General features: G+C 48.2%; 1 protein-coding gene across 8 annotated transcripts in view; it reads left to right on the forward strand.

The window, feature by feature from the left end:
- The window catches only part of tsga10 (testis specific, 10), a 261,516-nt gene extending 248,634 nt beyond the window's left edge, over nucleotides 1-12,882 (forward strand). For all 8 annotated transcript variants that reach the window (XM_072477177.1, XM_072477170.1, XM_072477174.1 and 5 more), the window contains one exon: nucleotides 12,490-12,882. In XM_072477177.1, coding sequence (XP_072333278.1) covers nucleotides 12,490-12,514 — 25 coding nt within the window. In that variant the 3' untranslated portion in view covers nucleotides 12,515-12,882. The remainder of the gene's footprint in view (nucleotides 1-12,489) is intronic.
- Nucleotides 12,883-22,432: the final 9,550 nt, after the last annotated feature.

A 22,432-nucleotide genomic window follows, 5' to 3' on the forward strand; every position in this document is an offset into this window, starting at 1 on the left:
GGGCGATGAATGGTACCCTTCGAGCACCATTTTTGACAGTGGAGTACCCTTCATAATTAGAAAGGGTTCCACCCCCTTAACTTCCAGATAGTGTACAACCACTAACTGAACATTATCCATGTCTGTGCACGTTATCCTGGGAGCGTGCACAACACCTACATCCTGTCACACACTCCTAAGGTACGCTGTGTCTTCGAGGCTCACCCTCGGCTGAAGGGTTGGCGAATGGTGGACAAGGGTTATCCGCTAAGGTCATGGCTAATGACGCCAGTGCGGAGGCCTCAGACCAGTGTGCAAACCCGATACAATGAGGCCCACTCAGCTACCAGGAACGTCATCAAGCAGTGCATAGGCCTTCTGAAGGTGCGGCTCTGCTTTTCTGGGCTGCTCTGGCAAGGCTCTTCAATGCAGCCCGAGAGGGTCTCTCAGATTGTGATCACATGCTGTGTCCTCCACAACCTAGCATAACAGTGAGGCAACATAGTGGAGGAGGCGGAGGAGGAACATGCAACCTCGTTGGAGGAGGTCCAGATCTGGGTTGTGGAGGAGCCCCCCATCCTGGCCTGTGATGCCCTTGGTGGGTGTCCTCTGGAGGACCTAGATCTGGAGGGCCTTGGCTGACTTTCGGGTGTCACAGGTGATGCTGTGTCACCCTGTTCTACCTGCTGCCCAGGAGCTGCGCCGGTGTCAGGAAGGGGGATCCAGAAGTGCTGTAGACTGCCTGGGTCACCCTGGTGGAAGGCCCCAGGATGGACTCCAGGACTTTCTCCTCCTCTGAGTGCTCACTGACCCTGGGCTACTCCATTGGACGGAGGGATAGCTGGCGTGAGCTACAGAAGCCTTAACGTCATTGGCGCTGCCAGTCCTGGAGGCCTGCCATTTCCTGAACCATGGTGCCATAGCCCTTGTCCATGGTCCTCTGTGACTGGAACATGCTCCTCAGTGGGTGGGCCATGCTCTCGATGGCCTCAGCCACAGACATCACAGAATGAGCCACGCCTTGAACGTCATCAGACATGGCTCAAACATCTCGCCCCTGAATTTCCACTGCGGTCGCCACCCTTGCAGTGTTGGCCTGGGTGCCACACAATGCCAGCGGCATCTCCTGAAAAAGAAGTCTTCTGGACTCCTGCAATTGGCCTCACATTTGCTGGAATGTCGCTGACAACCTCTCCTGTAAAGCCTAACTCTGTGTACATGCCTCTCTATCAGTGATGGGACCATCTTTGTCAGAGACCCGACATCTGGCTTGGGGCAGCTGGTTCCTGGAATCCAGCAGAGCTCTGATTGACTGCTCCTTTGGAAAATCCTGCCTCTACCTGATGTGCTACAGCAGCTGTGTAGTGCTCACCAGATAGTGCCACAGAAGCCTGTCCGCTAACATGCCCCATCACGGTAAGTGCCTCTGCGCTGGTGGGTGGTGCTGTGAAAGCAGTGCTGAGAATTCAGTGTTCTAAGCTCCAGGGTGCTCAAGAGCAATTGCACAAGGGCCAGTGACCTGGTTGTCCCGCCTCACCTGATGGAGATCCTGGAGGACAAAGGACATGGGGTCAGCTTTTGGGAATTACAAGGTTGTGGGAGATTAGAGACTCACTTGAGACAGGTCATCTGAGTAAAGTTACATTGGACTCACTTCTTCAGAGGTGGTGGCCTGGCGGGTATGAGGGGGGGCAGTGCAATTATAGCAGGTGGCATGAGTAGGCATGGCACCTATCAAAGGGGAGTTGTGATGAGGATTCATGAGGGGCTTGGGTTCTGAGAGAGATGCGGGTAGCTCGGGTGTTGGATGGTTGTAAGGGTTTAAGGTAAGATGCTAGGGCTTAGGGATGGGACTGATGCCAGAGACAGATGGGTACTCACCCTTACAGCTCAAAGGAGGTCATTCATCATCTTGTGGCATTAGATGCCGGTCCTCCTTGTGATGCTGCCGGCACTTACAGCTTCTGACACTGCATTCCAGGCTTCAGCCATTACATTGGCTGGATGTCTTCCACCAATCCTAGTGAATAGGGTGGCCCTCTCTTCCACTGCATCCAAATCCTCTCTTTGTCAACTATCGGGAACCATTGTGCCGATCGTCATGCAGCCATCTTCTTGGCTGACATGGCACTCTGTGCTGTGGGGAGCGTTTAAATGCTGCTCCCGCTTGTCAAGGGCTGGCAGCTGATTCCCAACTCCAGTGAATCACACGCCCAGTGAGTTGGGAATTCAGCATGATTCACATGCTGCTGCAAGGGAAAAGTGGGCTCCTAGATTCAGCAACTGCACCCTGGACAGCCTCTCAGGATGTTGAAAGCAGGAGGAAGGCCTCGTTTCCAGGAGTGGGGAAAAGAAACCCTCATCACTGACTCTGAAGAAGGAAGTGGATATATGCACGAAGGTCTAGTTAATGCCCTGCGTGTCGCACTGTGGGCCTGGCAGCACTGCTAAAAGAATTTTCATGATCTCACTCGGGTTGATCAAGGTGAATGAGTGCAAATGTGTGCACATCACATTGCGCACCCAAACCGCACATCTCTTTCACTGCTCGGTACATTGCACCTTCACCATTCATACAGCACCTATCCTGACACTTTCCTAACATTCTGACACAATATCTTACCAAACTCTCTCACATGAAGCTTGTTAACCTGACACACACCTCTCACTACCTCCAACTATTCAGCTTTCGCAAGTCATCACCCAAACATACTGACTCACAGTCAATGATATTCCCCGCTCTGTCCTGCAAAAAGAGGGAATGCTAGAAGATTAGGCTCGGACCAGGCCGTATATATGCTTTGTACCTTTCAGGAAATGGAGCCAGTGGCATCGGGTACAGTGGAGGCCATTCTGGAAAGTGGTAAGTTTCTGCTTTCTTCCTCAACTAACTCCTAAACCTCCTGAAACGTTCAGCAATTGGAAACTGTGGATGGACTGACCGTGGAACCCCTGATTTCCTCCTCCCCATTGCTTTTCTGCTTCCAAATAGTCAAGATTTGCCAGCTGATCAGCTCCTCCAGAAACTATTTGAGGGCCAAGAGGAGAAAGATAGCCTGAAAGAAGAATCACCATCATCCACCTAACACTCTCAGTCAATAACTCAGCTACTCAGCACAATATGTACATTGGAGGCTAGTTTAAACTTCAGATCTGCATGCAGTGAGTCACTGGGCAAAAGTGGGCTGCAATCAGAATGGGGGATAGATCCGCTTATATGTGAACTCCTCAAGAGGGTGAAGTTGCTCACCACTCCTGCTGCAAGTGTCTCTGGTGAGAAACTCACTGGGTGGAATGCCGATTAAATTTGCACATTTGAGATACTTGGTGCATTGGCTGGCTTGCCAGTTAGCCTTTAGTCATTGGCTAGAAGCATGGAGAAGTCCAGATTCACCATGGCACAGGTCACTGCGTAGAGCTTGGAGCCCATCTTTTTCTCTTTGAAATTGGTGGACACCTCTGTGGAAGCACTGCCAGACCCACCCAGGATGAAGGATCTGCTGGCTGCTGTCTCAGTTTCCATTGTGGGATAGGCAGTGTCCTGCCAATGTATGGGAGCTGTTGTGGAAGCTCAGACAGAGGTCATGATTTTCCTGGCAGCTAGCATTAGTCTCAGGCTGCTGCCATCCAGCCTTTGTATGCTAGAATCCTGACAAAGACAACTGCCAGCCTTTATGTGAAAATCCGTGCTCGACAGGGCATGCAGGGTCCCTCAACAGTCCAGCAATCTGTCTAGCATAATGACAGTGCCACTGGGCAATGTGGAGAGTGAAGCTGTAATATGTTAGAAGGAAACTTTATCATGGTGAGTCAGAAATGGTTGTATTATGAGGGGGTGGTGGACATAGGATGGTGATGTTCTGTTCAATCAAAGCATGGTCTCACTATACTGTACCTCGTGCTTTGTCCAGTTGCAGCTACTGCATTTGTAGTCTGCTTCTTTCCTCGTTCTCCTCTTGCAGAGCTGGGCTGCAGATCCTGCCTTGTGGCTGGATCCTCCGTAAGATTGTTGAGGATACAGCACATTACTACGAAAATGGAGACCCTCCCACCCGTGTAGTGCACGGATTCACCCTGTGTGAGCTAGCCAGTGTTATATTTGGATTATTGGCTCTTGCTGAAGGCCCTTTACCTCAGATGGGATGGGGTCATGAGCTATAGATGGATCCCTTGTTGCCAAGCAGGCACCTTTTTTGTCTGTCTTGAAGGCTCGAAGACGGCGGGTATACAGCTATTTGAAGAGTGAAAGCATCGTGGGTGCTGCCAGGTTAGCTAGCAATAACTGAGATGAGCTCTCGGAGAGTTTTACACCAATTGCATATCTGAGTGGTAGTCCTTGTGGTTCCGGCATCACTCCTTGTTGTCATGGGGGACTGCAGAGCTATGTATTTGGAATCTATGGCGGCCTGCACCTTTTGGCCAGCCTGCTATCCTGGTGAACTCACATACCCTCTCATCTTGGTCGTCTTCCTGCAGGAAAAAGAGGATGAACCCTGCTCCCTTGTAGCACACCTGTGTCATTTCTTTCCAGATACTTCTATGAATGGCAAACTCTGTGACATTACTAAAGTTGTGAGCTGTCATCTAGAAGGAACTGATGCCAAAGAAAGAAAAGGTGATGGTGATCTTCATTGACGCTGGGATAACTGCCTCGCTCTGATTTAAGACTCCAGGTCTTAATGGAAGAAGTGACACGATTCCATCACCATCTCCTTAGCAAAGTGAAGCCTTTTGAGCTACTGGCCGTGAATAATCTCAAGACACCCAGAGCCCTCCTTGATGTTTGACCTTTTGAGGAGAGCTTTCCCTCTTTCTCCTCAAAGAAGTTCTTTCTGCTATGATCTCTGCCAATCCTGTTCATGCTATAGGGCAAGCACTGCCTCCATACTTATCTAAAGCCATATAATTCTCTCAACCTTTATCAGTCAGCAGAAACCTTCACATTCCTCCAACAACTCAGCTCAGTGTTCCACCACCTTGGGCCGAGCACAAGTAAATCAAAAATATTTCAGCACAACTTGAATGACTGTTTAAATAGCTATAAAAATGACCCATTTCGTTGTTTCAGGAATTAAGGAAGATGTACCCTGCATGATCATTGGCCAATTTTTCTGCGTTTTTGCATTGCATCAATCCATTGATCTTGCCCCTTCAACCTCTTCAGGCACATGCAGGGGGTGCATGTCAGTCACCTGATGCAGCTTAGGAAGTGACCAGCAGTGGTTCCCCGCCATTAACATCTACATAGCTGATTCGTGATTGAATTTTTCTCCCAATAAAGTATAAGTGAGTTTGCTCGGGGCAGCGTTGACTCGGTCAGGAAAATCGCTACGCACATGAAAAATAGTATTGGGCTGATTCTCCACTTCTACTGTTTTACACAAAGATGGAACTCTGCATTCCTAGCCTTGATGTCCAAACAAGGCTCCTTCAGAAATGCACAGCATACCTGTTCTTGGAGAAATTCCTTGCAGTGAAGGATCATACGGAAGTGGGTCTGGTGGGGAGTTGGAAAATTGGGGAGGAAATGGGACGGGGTCAGTTGGGATTCAGGGGAGTCAATTGTATAGTTATCTCGGAGTTTGACATGGACCTAGAACCTCCGATCTCCAGGGGGGTAGGGAATTGCCCAGGAAGTCTTTGGCCCTTTTTGCCCATTCCTGGGTTTTTTTGGTGGACAATTTCTTCCTATAAGAAAGTAGAGGGATCTTAGTGTGGAAGTATGCCATAAAAGACCACAACTAAGAAGTCTGCGGGTGGAAATTCATCAACCGACTCGGATGTTTCATGTCAAGCCTCAGCAGGGAAGATGGTGGCAGCGGGCTCAGTCAGTTCGGGCCACCCCAATCATGGCAGATTTGCTAACTGGTTTACTGGCTGCGGAGTTTGAAAAGTAGTTTGAAAAACATTTTTGGAGGCAATGGCGAGTGATGTTCGACACTCTATAAATCGATTGAGCGGGTGCTAGGTCCTGTCCAGGAAACGTTGGAGAGAACTTCGGAAGCTTTAAAGGAACATGGCGAAATGTTGAAAGTGGGTGGAGGCGGCTTTGTCAAGACACAGTGACCAAATCGCCTCGCTGGAGGCTGAGATCTCGGTGATGGCGGAGAAGAATAAGGATCTGAGGATGAAGGTGAATGACCTGGCGAATCGGTCGAGGAGACAAAACCTCAAGGTGGTGGGGTTGCCGGAGAGTATGGAGGGCCCGAATCCAACTGCATACCTTTCACAGATGTTCGCTAAGATGATGAGGGAGAGGGTATACTAGCGTCCCCTCTAGAGTTGGATAGGGCCCATCAAACACTCTTGCAGAAGCCTCGGGTGAATGAGCCACCACGAGCGGTGATAGCCAAATTCCACAGCTTCCAGGAGAAGGAACAGGTCCTTGAAGTGGGCAAAGGAGAATCGTGATCTGAGATGGGTAGGAAGCCATGTTAGAATATATCAGGATGTCGGGCGGAGCTTACAGAAAAGCGGGTGGCTTTTAATAAGGCCAAAGCGGCTTTATACAAGAGTGGAGTGAGGTTTGGATTGGTGTACCCGGCCAGGCTGCGTGTTACTTTCGGGTCAAGGGACCATTACTTGGATACTTCGGAGGAGCCTGCAGCTTTTGTTACAGAGCATCGACAGGGAAAGAGTTAAACAGACTCTTTATGGACTTATTGTGGTTGTCTATGGGAAGGGGTTTTCGGGTATTTTGTATATATTTGTTATTTCTTTGTTTTTTGGGTTGGGATGCGGTTGTTTTGGAGAAGTTGTATGGTGGGGGATGGGTGGCTGTTTTGTGGGATACTGTTTAAGATAGTATTTCTCTTTTCTTTGGAAATATATGGCTCCCGGTGGGATCATACCCTTAGTAAGGGAACTTAAGGGGATTGAGAGGCCCAGTAAAAAGGTTGAGTGTTTTGTCTCGCCTAAAGAATCTGAGGGCTGTTGTGGTGTTTTTCCAGGAGACTCATCTGCGGGTGAGGGACCAGGCCAGGATTGCAGAAGGTGTGGGTGAGCCAGATTTTTCACTCTGGCTTTGATCGTAGGGATCGGAGGGTAGGGGGGCTAGGACCCGGGGGCACAGCCTTAGAATAAAAGGGAGTCACTTTAGAACAGAGATGAGGAGAAATTTCTTCAGCCAGAGAGTGGTGGGTCTGTGGAATTCATTGCCACAGAGGGCGGTGGAGGCCGGGACGTTGGGTTTCTTTAAGACAGAAGTTGATAAATTCTTGATTTCTCGAGGAATTAAGGGCTATGGAGAAAGAGCGGGTAAATGGAGTTGAAATCAGCCATGATTGAATGGTGGAATGGACTCGATGGGCCGAATGGCCTTACTTCCGCTCCTATGTCTTATGGAAATTTGTTTTTCGGTAGTGGCCATCTGATCGTTATAGGGTCTTTCGCACATATGTTGGTGGTATTGGTTAACGTATATGCCCCGAACTGGGACAATATAGCATTTGTTAGGAAGCTGTTGGAACCCATTCCAGATTTGGATGTGACCCAATTGATTTTTGGGGGTGATTTAAATTGTGTCCTAGATCAGAACAAAGACAGACCGTTCTCAAGGCAGCACAGTGGCAGAGTGGTTAGCACTGTTACCTCAAGGCGTCAAGGACCCAGGTTCAATCCCAGACCCAGGTCACTGTCCATGTGGAGTTTGCACATTCTCCCCGTATCTGCGTGGATCTCACCCCCACAACCCAAAAACATGTGCAGGGTAGGTGGATTGGTCATGCTAAATTGCCCCTTAATTTGGAAAAAAGGAATTGGATACTCTAAATTTTTTTTTTTTAAAGATAGACCGTTCTTGGCCCAAATCATTGGCTCTCTCGGGAGTTGCGAAGACGTTGTTAGTGTTTATGGAGCAGGTAGGGGGGGCAGATCCATGGCGGTTTATGCTACCGGGGGATAACAAATTATCGTTTTTCTCCCAGTACATAGCATCTATTCCAGGATTGAATTTTTTCTGGTGGGGTAGGTCTCCTCCCTTGGGTGAGGAAGGCAGAATATTCGGCCAATGACATCTTGGATCATGCCCCACATCTGGTGGATTTGGTTTTGGAGTCAGGGCCCTGCTTCAGTGCTCACCATGGAATTTAAATGTAGGGTTATTGGTGGATTCCAGGTTTTGTGGGCGCACATCCACAGATTTGGTGAGTATGTGGAATTCAAAGGAATGATTGTTTCTCACCCTTCATGCTTTGGGAGGCCTTTAAGGCAGTGATTAGAGGACAGATTATATCGTACACTGTGCATATGGAGAGGGAGGTAAGGGTAGGAACTTCAGAGGTTGGTGGATAGGATCTTGGAGGTGGACCACAGGTACTCGTGCAGCCCTACTCCAGAGCTCCTGGCGAGCAGCAAAAAGCTACAGACGCAGTTTGATCTACGGGAAATTGAGGGGGGGGGGATGGAAATGGAAATGTTTACATTTTTAGATGTGTTGGAGATTCCAGAGGTGGTGATTGATTGATGGGAAGAGTTGAAGGCCCCAAGGAGATTTTGGCTGATATTGGGCAGATACAATCTGATAAATGTGCCTGGGCCCGATGGGTTTTCAGTGGAATTCTATTAAAAGTTTTCAGATCAGTTGGTTCTGTTGCTGGTAGACATGTTTAAGAACTCTCTGTCCTGGGGATCCCTGCCTGCTACACTTTTGCAGACCTCTATTTCACTACTGTTGAAAAAGGATAAGGATCCAACAGAGTGTGGGTCATACCAGCCTATCTCGCTGCTAAATGTGTATGCCAAGATACTTGCTTAGGAATGGGCGGTACGGCTGGAACCCTGTCTCCCCGAGGTGATTGTGGAGGATCAGACAGGCTTTGTCGAGGGCCAGCAGTTGTCATCTAATATTCGGAGGCTGTTGAATGTGGTTCTCTCCCTGTCTGAGGAACCTGTACCGGAGGTGATTGTGTCTTTAGATGCCAAGAAGGATTTGACAGGGTGGAATGGAGGTATCTGTTTGAAGTTTTGGAACGGTTCGGTCTATGGCCAAAATTAATTTCATGGTTGCTGTTATTGTATAGGGCCCCCTAGATTATTAGAGTTCATACCAATACTTTGAGTTCGGAGTACTTCCATTTAACTAGACAGGAGTGTCCGACGTCTCCCCTCTAATTTGCATTGGCATTTGAGCACTTAGCCATAGCTTTGAGGGCCTTGGGTAAGTGTAAGGGAATAAAGAGGGGAAGGATGGATCACAGGGTACCCTATATGTTGACGATCTGCTGCTTTATCTTATGGAGCTGTTGAGGAACTTTTTGATTCATTTTTGAGTTACAAATTGAACCTGGAAAAGAGTGAATGTTTTCCGGTTAATCTCCCAGGGAGGGGAGCCAATTTGGGGGGTGTTGCCTTTTCACTCTAGCTTCAGACATCTGGGAGTCTGGGTGGCCAATGACTGGGCCCGACTGTATAAATTGAACTTTGCAAGTCTGGTGGACAAGTCTGATCTGCAAAAGTGGGACAGGCGAAGAGGGCAGAGTCCAGTCTATCAAAATGAATATTTTTCCACTGTTTCTGTTTTTATTTCAATGTCTTCCTACCTTCCTCCCTAAATATTTCTTTGGAAGGATTAATAGGTTGATTTTGTCTTTTATATGGGCGGGCTAGACTCTGAGGATCTGTAGGGTAATTCTTCAACTGGATAGGCAGTCGGAGGGCCGAGCATTGCCGAATTTGCTTTATTATTATTGGGCGGCTAACTGAGAAGGTGTTGGGGTGGTGCAGTGGCCCAGGTTCCATATGGGGACAGATAGAGGCGAGGATGTGTAGGGTGTCTAGTCTGGGTGCATTGGTGACGGCCTTGCTTCCGTATTCTCCGGGTAGGTACTCCTCGAGCATGGTGGTCGTGTCCACTTTAAGGATATAGAGACAATGCAGGGAACATTTTAAGCTCGGAGCTGTGTTGAGGCTGGCTCCTGTGCCAATCATTTCTTTGAGCCGTCGAGATTGAACGCCACGTTAGGGGTATGGTTAGGGAAATGGCTGGAGAGATTCGGAGATTTGTGTGTGAATGTTTCCTTCAACACCATATCGGTGATTCTCAATATCGATCTGGAGACTTGTCCTTTGGTGACCATTCTTGGGCTGTTGGACTTGTTGGGTCTGCAGACAGGAATGAAGGCCAATATCCTTGCCTTCGCCTCGCTGACTACCCGGAGGTGGATTCTGCTGGGGTGGGGAACTTCATTGCCGCCCAGTGCCTCGGTATGGTTGGGTGGTCTAATGGAATTCTTGTACCTGGAGAAAGTCAAGTACACTGTCGGGGGTCGGTTGAAGTGTTCTTCTTGAGAGGTCAGCCATTCATTATCTACTTTAAGGAATTAGCCACCGTCAGTTGCTAGGGGTGAGGGGGGATGGTGGTTTGGGATTTAATTTATTTTGTTTGTTCAGTTGTCTTTCTTATCTTGGTGGAATGGGATGGGTATGATTGGTCGGGGGTTTTATTATGTTGATTTTTGTGTATCATCTGTGGTAATATGGGTTTTGTTGTAATATTTATTGTAAAATGGAAAATCACTAATAAAAATATTTTTAAAAATAAAAGTTATAAATTTCTTCGGTTTATCAAGATGTTGCCAGGGATGAGCAACTAAGTCATGAGGAGAGGTTGGAAGAAACAATGCCTCTTCTCCTTGGGAAATAGAAGGCTCAGAGATGCTCTAGTAGAGGCTATCAAACTGATAGGTTTTGACAGAGCAGAGCAGATAGAGAAAAACTGTTCCTTCTGGTGAGTTGGTCAATGATTGAGTTCAAAGTTGCCCCCCAGAATTTCACACCAGAATTGCAGGGATCTAGAATGGTCCATCCCAAAAAGTGATGGAAACTGATTCCATAAACAAAAGGGAATTGAACAGGAACTTGTGGATGAGGAACTTAAAAGGATTACGGAAAAAAAGAAGGGATGTGGGACTAAGCATGACTGCTCTTCAAAGAGCAAGCACAAGCACAGCTCCCATCCATCCATTTGTTTCTATGATTCTGATTAATTTTTTGTTCAGTATCCAGCATCAATCCAGCATATCTACTGAATAGGAGGCTGGTTGTCCAGCATGCTCTCCATCTGAATGTCTCCTACATTAGCTCACTGTTGGGTGGCATAAAGAACTCCTCCATCTGATTTTCATTCACTGACGTGTACCTCCAGTGTCTCCCTAGACATTGGAACTGAGCAGATTTGAGAGTCTGCTGCCTCCCAAACCCCGACCACTCCCTCACTTCATGATGCTAATATTTAATGCAAAATCTTTAGACCATATTGTGCCTAGAAATCCTTTTATTCACTGACATATCTCCACACAAGTGATTGAAATAGTCAAGTTGTGGTTGTTTTGATTATTCATGTTGTTTCAACTTTTGCTAACTTACACTGGGAGAGCGCAGAGCACTAGATTGTTCTCACAGGGAACTGACATGGACACAGAGCTGAACAGTTCTCCCTGTGGTCGAAATGGCAAAATAACTTGCTATCTACAAGGTAACATCACCATTTCCAACACTACTTAAAGGAAAAGTCCCATAGGAGTCATCGGAGTTCAACTCCACTTAATAGTCAAACTGCAGTTACATTTATCCAGATAAAAAAAGGTCATGACTTTAGTTATCAATTTTGGAGGTAGGTTAGTTTGTGATGGTGGTGGTGACTTGCATTCTCATCACAGCCTTGGTAGTAAGATGGAATAACATCAAAACCCTAATTTTAAAGTAACTTATCTTAGTATAATCGATGAAACAACAAATTTATTTCAATTTCAACAATTTTTCGCCCATTACTAGTTCCTTGAATGTCATGTGCACAAACCTTTTCTCATTTGCTAATATGCCTGTTAAAAAAATAAATGCCCAATGATTTTTCTTTTGTCATAACTTTGTTGAAATAGTGGCCATCTGAAACAAACCTGATCAAGAACTAATTGTTTTGAATCGCTATTCCACTTCTTTTATTCTATTTTATTGATTTATTCCAGGATACAAGTTCCATTGAGCAGTATTACAGAGGACAGATTTTTTTTGCAAGCTCATAACAGTGACAGAAACTTGATATTACAATGAAGAATTATATGTGTGAAAATAAAATTGGGTATAAAAATGGACTGTAATACTTGTGGAAATTTTAAGGGAGCTCCAGTCATTTAGGTTGATTTAGCTCATGGGATCTGTATGGATCTCTAACCCTGTAAATCAGCTCGGCATGATCAGGATCCCTCAATCTGGATTGTTTTTGTGTGCATGGTTCATTAAATGATTGAGAAGAAGTCTTTGGTTTTATTTACACCATATGAGCCTGCTGGTTCACTCGTTGCCCGGTTCTGCAGTATACGTCTCCCCTCGTATGTAGAGCTAATTGCTAAACTTTTGAATCCAATTGATTTTGTACTCCGAATCAAAATCAAAGCCAGCTGTTTCAGCCTGTCATTTTGTTACCTGGAACATACTTAGAGAAAAACAAATTAAGAAGAGAAAGCACCAACTTCCTGGTTACTCTAAATTGGATTTATTCTTGTTTCCATCCAGGGCAGCATCATTGAAAGAGTTTTGACTTTGTGAAGGTTTATCTGCACAATCATTTGGAACAGGAGTATGAATCTTTGAAACTTTCAAGAGGAAGATCTTCCATTCGATACGAGTGAATTCTGTTTTATCAATTTTGTTTGAATGCATTAATGAAGTACCAATACTTTCATCTTCTATGCCAGAGAATTTTACTTTGCCTACATCTTTTGCTTTGCCTGCTTGGGAATTAAAAGTGCAAAGAGATGCAACTTTTAATGAGCATTTCATTCATTGTTACATAATCTATAGACATTTCAATGTCTTGCGCTGTAGCTCAATGTTTTAAGCCAGTATCATTAACTGAACATAAACACATGCAGTTAAATGTTGCCAATAAATCCATTGAAAGACGAATCACTTGTACACTGTGTTTATGTAGCTGCTGTTATAAACTGGAACAAAGAACAATACAGCACAGGAACAGGCCCTTTGGGCCTCCAAGCCTGTGTCAGTCATGATACCACCCTCAGCACTTCCTAGTATCGTATCCCTCGATACCCTCCTATCCATGTATTTGTCGAGATGCCTTTTGAACGCTGTTAATATATCTGCTTCCACAACCTCCTCTGGCACCGCGTTCCAGGCACTCGCCACCCTCTGTGTAAAACACCTGCCTTGCACGTCTCCTCTAAACTTTGCCCCATGGACCTTAAACCTATGCTCCCTCATGATTGACCCCTCCACCCTGGGAAAGAGTGCCTGCCCATCCACTCTATCCTTGCCCCTGAATCTTGTAGACCTCTCTCGGGTCACCTCTCAACCTCCGTTGTTCTAATGAAAACAGTCCAAGTCAATTGTAGCCTCTCCGCATAGCTAACACCCTCCAGACCAGGCAACATCCTGGTAAACCTCCTCTGCACCTTCTCCAAAGCCACCACGTCCTTCTGATAGTGTGGCGACCAGAATTATGCGCAATATTCCAATTGTGGCCTTACCAACATTCCATACCATTGTAGCATGAATTGCTAGTTTTTATACTCAATGCCTCGTCCAATGACGGCAAGCATTCCATATGCTTTCTGGACTACCTTAACCACTTGCGTTGCCACTTTCATAGATTGGGGACCTGGAAACTCAGATCTCTCTGGCTTTCTATATTCCTCAGAGTTTTACCATCTACCGTATATTTCCCCTCTATGTTAGACCGAGCAAAATGCAATACCTCACATCTGTCTGGATTAAACTCCATTTGCCATTTCTTTACCCAAGTCTCCAAGCTATCTATGTCCTACTGTATCCTCTGACAATCCTCAACACAATCTCCCACTCCAACAACCTTGGTGTCATCCGTGAACTTACTAATCAGACCAGCTACATTTTCCTCCAAATCATTTATCTATGCTAACAACAACAGAGGCCCCAGCACCAATCCCTGTGGAACACCACTAGTCACAACCTTCCATTCAGAAAAACACCCTCTACTAAAACCCTCTGCCTTCTGTGACCGAGCCTGTTATATATCAATCTTGCTACGTCACCTCTGATCCCATGTGACTTCACTTTTTGTACCAGTCTGCCATGAGGTACCTTGTCAAAGGCTTTACTGAAGTTCATGTAAACAACATCCACCGCCCTCCCCATATCAATCATCTTTGTCACCTCCTCAAAAACTCGATCAAGTTAGTGAGGCATGATCTCCCCTTCACAAAACCATGCTGTCTATTGCTAATGAGTCCATTTGTTTCCAAATGGATATAAACCCTAGGGCAGCATGTGGCGCAGTGAATAGCACTGGGACTGCGGCGCTGTGGAACCGGGTTTGAATTCCGGCCCTGAGTCACTGTGTGGAGTTTGCACATTCTCCCCATGTCTGCGTGGGTTTCACCCCCACAACCCAAAGATGTGCAGGTTAGGTGGATTGGCCACGCTAAATTGCCTCTTAATTGGGAAAAAAATAATAATTGGGTACTCTAAATTTGTAAATATAAATAAATAAATCCTGTCCTGAGAATTCTCTCCAATAATTTACCTACTACCCACGTGAGGCTCACCGGCCTATAGTTTCCTGGATTATCCCTGCTACCTTTCCTAAACAGCGGTACCACCTTAGCTACTCTCCAGTCCTCTAGGATCTCACCTGTAGCCAATGAGGATACAACAATATCAGTCAAGGCCCTAGCAATTTCCTCCCTTGCTTCCCTCAGATTTCTGGGGTAAATCCCATCTGGCCCAGGAGACCTACCTACCTTAAACTCTTTAAAAACACCCAATACCACCTCCTTTTTGATGTCAACATGACCCAGACTATCCACACACCCTACCCAAGAATCATCTTCCACAAAGTCCTTTTCTTTGGTGAAGCTCTGATGCAAAGTTCTCATTTAGCACCTCGCCCATTTCCTCTGGTTCAACACATACATTCCCCCCACTGTCCCCAAGTGGTCCAATCCTTTCCCTGGCCACCCTTTAGCTTCACTTTATTCCTACTTGCCAAGGACTTTTCATGACCCCTCCTAGTCCTCCTACTTTCCAGCTTAAGTACCTTCCTACTTTCTTTATACTCCTCAAGGGTTTTGACTGTCCCCACCAATCTAGACTGTACAAAAGCCTCCTTTTTTTTTGACGCGGTTGACGATATCCCTCATTATCCAAGGCTCCCTAAACTTCCCATATTTATTCTTTGTTCTCTCAGGAACGTGACTTTCCTGAATCCTAATCAACTATCGCTTGAAAGACTCCCACTTGTCCAATGTTTTTTTTTTAATAAACAATTTTAATGAGGTATTTTTTGGCATTGTAAACAGTAGAATTACAGAACGAGAAAACAAAAGGACTGTACAGTAAACAAAGTACATAGTGCAATTGCCGTAACCTGCCCCACCCAGATCTGCCTAATTGACCCCCTATACTATATTCCCCTAACCCTCCATCCCCCCTCCCCCCCCCCCCCCCCCCGTACTGACGATTAATCCTCCGCAAAGAAGTCAATGAATGGTTGCCACCTCCGGCGAACCCTAACAATGACTCTCTCAAGGCAATTTTCTCTAAGCCCAGGAAACTCGCTGTGGTAGTCACCGCTAGTAGTATATTACATGTATTACGGCACTGCCCGTATATTAGAGGTACAAGGGTAAATCCCTGCCTGCTGGCTCCACCCAGTAGGCGGCGTATTAATGTGTGTGCTCTTCTGTGCTGCAGCCATTCTGGTTCCAGCTACAAGAGGCACAACATTTTGCTCAATAAAGCCTCGATTGTTCCACCATTCTCGTTGTTGTGGTAATTGATAGTGCATCAATTTATTGCGCAAGATTTTTAAATGATGGATCTCCACATCAAGCCTGATCGCCTGCAGCTGAGCCCTCAAGCAGCCAACGCTACGTCCGCCTTTGACCTCTGGCTAGCCTGCTTCGTAAGCTACCTCAGAACAGCCGCTGAAGAACCCCGAACTTGTAGAAGCTCCAAGTCCTCTATTCACGGGTGAGTCCTGACATTTTTCCCCTCATCCGGGATGCGCCCACCTACTCCGAAGCGATGGAGCTCCTGAAGGGACATTATTTTCGACCAGTGAAAATAGTATACGCCAGGCACCTCCTGGCCACGAGACAGCGACTCCCCGGGGAGTCTCTGGACGATATCTGGCATGCACATCCTAGGTAGGAACTGCAACTGCCAGGCAGTATCGGCAGTCCAACACACCGAACTTTTAATTCGAGACGCTTACATCACGGGCATGAAGTCTGCGTACATCCGCCAGCGGCTACTGGAAGGGGGTACGCTCGTCTTGCGGGAACTAGGCAGCTCGCTAATTCGTTAGAAGTGGCCTCCCGAGGGACTGTATAGGGAAAGGCAAAGGCTGCATGTGGAATTTGACTTGCTGACCACAGGCACTGCAGAGGCACAATGGAGGAAGGCGCAGGGTGTACAGTATGAATATGGAGAGAAGGCGAGCAGATTGCTGGCACACCAATTGAGGAAAAGGGGAGCAGCGAGGGAAATAGGGGGGGTGAGAGACGAAGATGGAGAGACGGAACGGGGAGCGGAGAGAGTGAATGAAGTGTTTAAGACATTTTATAAAAAATTGTATGAAGCTCAACCCCCGGATGGGAGGGAGAGAATGATGGAGTTTTTGGATCGGCTGGAAATTCCCAAGGTGGAAGAGCAGGAAAGGATGGGATTGGGAGCACAGATCACGGTAGAAGAAGTGGTGAAAGGAATTAGGAACATGCAGACGGGAAAGGCCCCGGGACCGGCCGGATTCCCAGTTGAATTTTACAGAAAATATTTGGACTTGCTCGCCCCGCTACTGACGAGGACCTTCAACGAGGCAAAGGAAAGGGGACAACTGCCCCCGACTATGTCAGAAGCAATGATATCGCTTCTTTTAAAGAAGGAAAAGGATCCGCTACAATGCGGGTCCTACAGACCAATCTCCCTCCTCAATGTAGATGCCAAGGTCTTGGCCAAGGTAATGGCAATGAGAATAGAGGAATGTGTCCCGGGGGTGGTTCATGAGGACCAAACTGGGTTTGTGAAGGGGAGACAGCTGAACACGAACATACGGAGGTTGTTAGGGGTAATGATGATGGCCCCACCAGAGGGTGAAACGGAGATAGTAGTGGCGATGGATGCCGAGAAAGCATTTGATAGAGTGGAGTGGGATTATCTGTGGGAGGTGTTGAGGAGATTTGGGTTCGGAGAGGGGTATGTTAGATGGGTGCAGCTGTTGTATAGGGCCCCAGTGGCGAGTGTGGTCACGAATGGACGGGGATCGGCATATTTTCGGCTCCATAGAGGGACAAGGCAGGGATGTCCTCTGTCCCCATTACTGTTTGCACTGGCGATTGAGCCCCTGGCGATAGCGCTGAGAGGTTCCAAGGGATGGAGGGGAATACTTAGGGGAGGAGAAGAACACCGGGTATCTTTATATGCGGATGATCTGCTACTATATGTGGCGGATCCAGCGGAGGGGATGCCAGAAATAATGCGGATACTTGGGGAGTTTGGGGATTTTTCAGGGTATAAATTGAACATGGGGAAGAGTGAGCTGTTTGTGGTGCATCCAAGGGAGCAGAGTAGAGAAATAGAAGACCTACCGTTGAGGAAGGTAACAAGAGACTTTCGTTACCTGGGGATCCAGATAGCTAAGAATTGGGGCATATTGCACAGGCTAAATTTGACGCGGTTGGTGGAACAGATGGAGGAAGATTTCAAGAGATGGGATATGGTAGCATTGTCAATGGCAGGGAGGGTGCAGGCGGTTAAGATGGTGGTCCTCCCGAGATTCCTTTTTGTGTTTCAGTGTCTCCCGGTGGTGATCACGAAGGCTTTTTTCAAAAGGATAGAAAAGAGTATCATGGGTTTTGTTTGGGCCGGGAAGACTCCGAGAGTGAGGAAGGGATTCTTACAGCGTAGTAGGGATAGGGGGGGGCTGGCGCTACCGAGCCTAAGTGAGTATTATTGGGCCGCTAATATTTCAATGGTGAGTAAGTGGATGGGAGAGGAGGAAGGAGCGGCGTGGAAGAGATTAGAGAGGGCGTCCTGTAGGGGGACCAGCCTGCAGGCTATGGTGACAGCCCCATTGCCGTTCTCACCAAGGAACTATACCACGAGTCCGGTGGTGGTAGCTACACTGAAGATTTGGGGACAGTGGAGACGACATAGGGGAAAGACCGGAGCACTGGGGGGGTCCCCGATAAGAAACAACCATAGGTTTGCCCCGGGGGGAATGGATGGGGGATATGGAATGTGGCAAAGAGCAGGTATAACGCAATTGAAAGATCTATTTGTGGATGGGAAGTTTGCGAGTCTGGGAGCGCTGACCGAGAAATATGGGTTGCCCCAAGGGAATGCATTCAGGTACATGCAATTGAGGGCTTTTGCGAGGCAACAGGTGAGGGAATTCCCGCAGCTCCCGACACAAGAGGTGCAGGACAGAGTCATCTCAAAGAAATGGGTGGGGGACGGTAAGGTGTCGGATATATATAGGGAAATGAGAGACGAAGGGGAGACTATGATGGACGAACTAAAAGGGAAATGGGAAGAAGAGCTAGGGGAGGAGATTGAGGAGGGGATGTGGGCAGATGCCCTAAACAGGGTAAACTCGTCGTCCTCGTGCGCCAGGCTAAGCCTGATTCAGTTTAAGGTATTACACAGGGCACATATGACTGGAACACGGCTCAGTAAATTTTTTGGGGTGGAGGATAGGTGTGCGAGGTGCTCGAGAAGCCCAGCGAATCATACCCATATGTTTTGGTCATGCCCGGCACTACAGGGGTTTTGGATGGGGGTGACAAAGGTGCTTTCGAAAGTAGTAGGAGTCCGGGTCGAACCAAGCTGGGGGTTGGCTATATTTGGGGTTGCACAAGAGCCGGGAGTGCAGGAGGCGAAAGAGGCCGATGTTTTGGCCTTTGCGTCCCTAGTAGCCCGGTGCAGAATATTGCTAATGTGGAAAGAAGCCAAGCCCCCGGGGGTGGAGACCTGGATAAATGATATGGCGGGGTTCATAAAGTTAGAGCGGATTAAGTTCGTCCTAAGGGGGTCGGCTCAAGGGTTTACTAGGCGGTGGCAACCGTTCGTCGAAAATCTTGCGGAAAGATAGATAGGGGAGAACAAAGAAGGCAGCAGCAGCGGCCCAGGACTTGGGGGGGGGGGGGGGGGGGGGGGCTTGAGACAAGGCAGTTGCCAATTAGGGCTAGTTTTTATTTTTTGTTATTTAATATTTATTTATTTGTTGTTGTTTTTGTTCAAAGTTAAAAAGATCATTATTATCTGTATTGTTACAATGTTGTGTAAAGGATGCACAATGTACTGTGTTGGTTGACCAAAAATTTTCAATAAAATATTATTTAAAAAAAAAAGAAGTGGCCTCCCGTAATGTGCAGTCCTACGCCCCTGACCGCGCGGCACCCTCGTGGGCATCGTGGGCCCCACCAGCTGCCGACTCCAGCTCACCACAAACCAGTGCCGCGCGGCAGCCAGCCAACTCTGGGGGGCCCAAGTGCTATTTATGCGGGAAAAACAAACACCCCAGGCAGTGCTGCCCGGTGCGGAGCGCGACCTGCAATGGCTGTGGGAAGAAGGGACACTTTGTTTCTGTTTGCCAGGCCCGGTCGGTCGCCGCTGTTTTCAGGCCCGGCATTCCTACAGCCCCCACGTGCGACCCAGGGGCGCCACTATTTTCCCCTTCGCAAGCCACATGCGGCCCGTGGCGCTGCCATCTTCTTCACCGCAAGCCACATTGGTCCATGGGCGCCGCCATCTTTGGCGCCATTTTGGACTGCACCTCAGGACCCCTGCTCGTCTGGCCGTTCATCGCCTGCCGCTACCTCCACCACCGCTGACTAGCCCGAGACCTCCCACCGTCTGCCGCAGCTCGCCTCCATCACCCTGAATCAGTCCCGGCCCTGTAACCTCGCCACCGCAATGATGACGGTGAAGATCAATGGGCACGAGACGACCTGCCTTTTTGACTCCGGGAGCACAGAGCGCTTCATCCACACCACTATGGTAAGGCGCTGCTCCCTCTCGGTACACCCCGTCACCCAAAACATCTCCCTGGCCTCCGGATGCCATTCTGTGGAAATTAGGGGGTACTGCATCGTGACCCTCACCGTCCAAGGCGTAGAGTTCAGCAACTTCCGGCTCTACGTCCTCCCCCACCTCTGCACTGCTCTGTTACTCGGCCTGGATTTTCAGTGTCATCTCCAAAGCCTAACCTTACAATTCGGCGGACCCCTACCCCCCCCTCACCATCTGCGGCCTCATGACCCTTAAGGTCGATCCACCTTCCCTGTTTGCGAACCTCACCCTGGATTGCAAACACGTCGCAATTAGGAGCAGACGGTACAGCACCCAGGACTGGACCTTCATCAGGTCGGAGGTCCAATGGCTTCTGCGGGAAGGGGTCATTGAGGCCAGCAACAGTCCCTGGAGAGCTCAAGTGGTAGTAGTAAAGACTGGGGAGAAGCACAGGATGGTCATTGACTACAGTCAGACCATCAATCGGTACATGCAGCTCGACGTGTACCCCCTCCCGCGCATATCTGACATAGTCAATCAGATTGCACAGTATCGAGTCATTTCCACAGTGGAGCTGAAGTCCGCCTACCACCAGCTCCCCATCCGCCCGGAGGACCGCCAATACACTGCGTTCAAAGTGATGGCCGCCTCTATCACTTCCTTAGGGTTCCCTTCGGCGTCACTAATGGGGTCTCGCTCTTCCAGCGAGAGATGGACCGAATGGTTGACCGGTACGGACTGCGGGCCACCTTCCCGAACCTAGATAATGTCATCATCTGCGGCCACGATCAGCAGGACCATGACGCAAACCTCCCAAAATTCCTCCAGACCGCCAAACTCCTTAACCTCACATACAATAAGGAGAAATGCGTGTTCTGCACCAACCGCTTAGCCATCCTTGGCTATGTCATGGAAAATGGAGTCCTAGGGCACGACCCCGACCGCATGTGCCTCTTCATGGAACTCCCACTCCCCCACTGCCCCAAGGCCCTGAAACGATGCCTGGGGTTTTTCTCCTACTATGCCCAGTGGGTCCCTAATTATGCGGACAAGGCCCGCCCACTCATTCAGTCCACAGTTTTTCCCCTGACGGCTGAGGCCCGCCAGGCCTTCAACCGTATCAAGGCAGACCGCCAAGGTCAGGTGACCAAGTCGGCGCCCAGATCAAAGTAATACTACTCAAAATAATACAAAGTCAAAAATCCCCACCACCTTCAGAAAACCCACCAAAATCGAATAATTAAAAAAAACTACTTTCCCCTTCTTAAACAAAACACAGTTATCGAAGAGAAAAAGCCAAGAACGAAAATGAACGAACTAATAAATCAGTGCAAACAGAATTTAAAACGAACAGGAAAAACAGTTTCTCAAACTTAGAGCAGAATGTTCCCAAGTTGGCACCAGTCCTTTCCTCCTAGCGAACTCCATAGCGTCCTCGGGAGAATCAAAGTAATGATGTTGGTCCTCATGCGTAACCCAAAGTCGCGCAGGATACAACAGTCTGAATTTAACCTGCTTCTTGAACAGGATCGACTTGACTTGATTAAAGCCTACCCTCCTCTTGGCCACCTCGCAAAATCTTGGTACCCGCAAAATGCTGTTGTCCCACTTACAGCTCCGCGTGCGCTTGGCCCACTGAGGGGGGGGGTCTCCCTGCCGTGGCTTCATCGCCAGCGCTCTGTACGCCCGAGCCACCTCCAGCGGTCGGGGAAAGCCCCATCTCCCAGAAGCCTCTGGAACATGTTCGCCACAAACTCCCCGGCATCAGCCCCCTCCGGGAGGCCAACAATCCTTAGGTTCTGCCTACGGGACCTGTTCTCCAAATCCTCTACCTGTTCCAGCAGCCTTTTTTGCTGGTCCCTCAGCATCCCCACCTCCATCTCCACCGCCGTCTGGTGTTCCTCCTGTTCAGCTCGCACCTTCTCCAGTTTCTGGATCGCCCAGTCCTGGGCATCTAGCCTCCGCTCCATCCTCTCCACCGTTTCCTTAATTGGGTCCAGACATTCCCGTTTCTGTCTGGCGAAGCCTTCCCGGATGACCTGCATCATAGAATCATAGAAGTTTACAGCATGGAAACAGGCCCTTCGGCCCAACCAGTCCATGCCGCCCAGTTTTTTACCATTAAGCTAGTCCCAGTTGCCCGCACTTGGCCCATAACCCTCTATACCCATCTTACCCATGTAACCATCTAAATGCTTTTTGAAAGACACAATTGTACCCGCTTCTACTACTACCTCTGGCAGCCCATTCCAGACACTCAATACCCTCTGAGTGAAGAAATTGCCCCTCTGGGCCCTTCTGAATCTCTCCCCTCTCACCTTAAACCTATGCCCTCTAGTTTTAGACTCCCCTACCTTTGGGAAAAGATGTTGACTATCTACCTTATCTATGCCCCTCATTATTTTATAGACCTCTATAAGATCACCCCTAAGCCTCCTACGCTCCA

This window comes from Scyliorhinus torazame, chromosome 15, assembly GCF_047496885.1.
Source record: "Scyliorhinus torazame isolate Kashiwa2021f chromosome 15, sScyTor2.1, whole genome shotgun sequence".
Classification (NCBI taxonomy): Eukaryota; Metazoa; Chordata; class Chondrichthyes; order Carcharhiniformes; family Scyliorhinidae; genus Scyliorhinus; species Scyliorhinus torazame.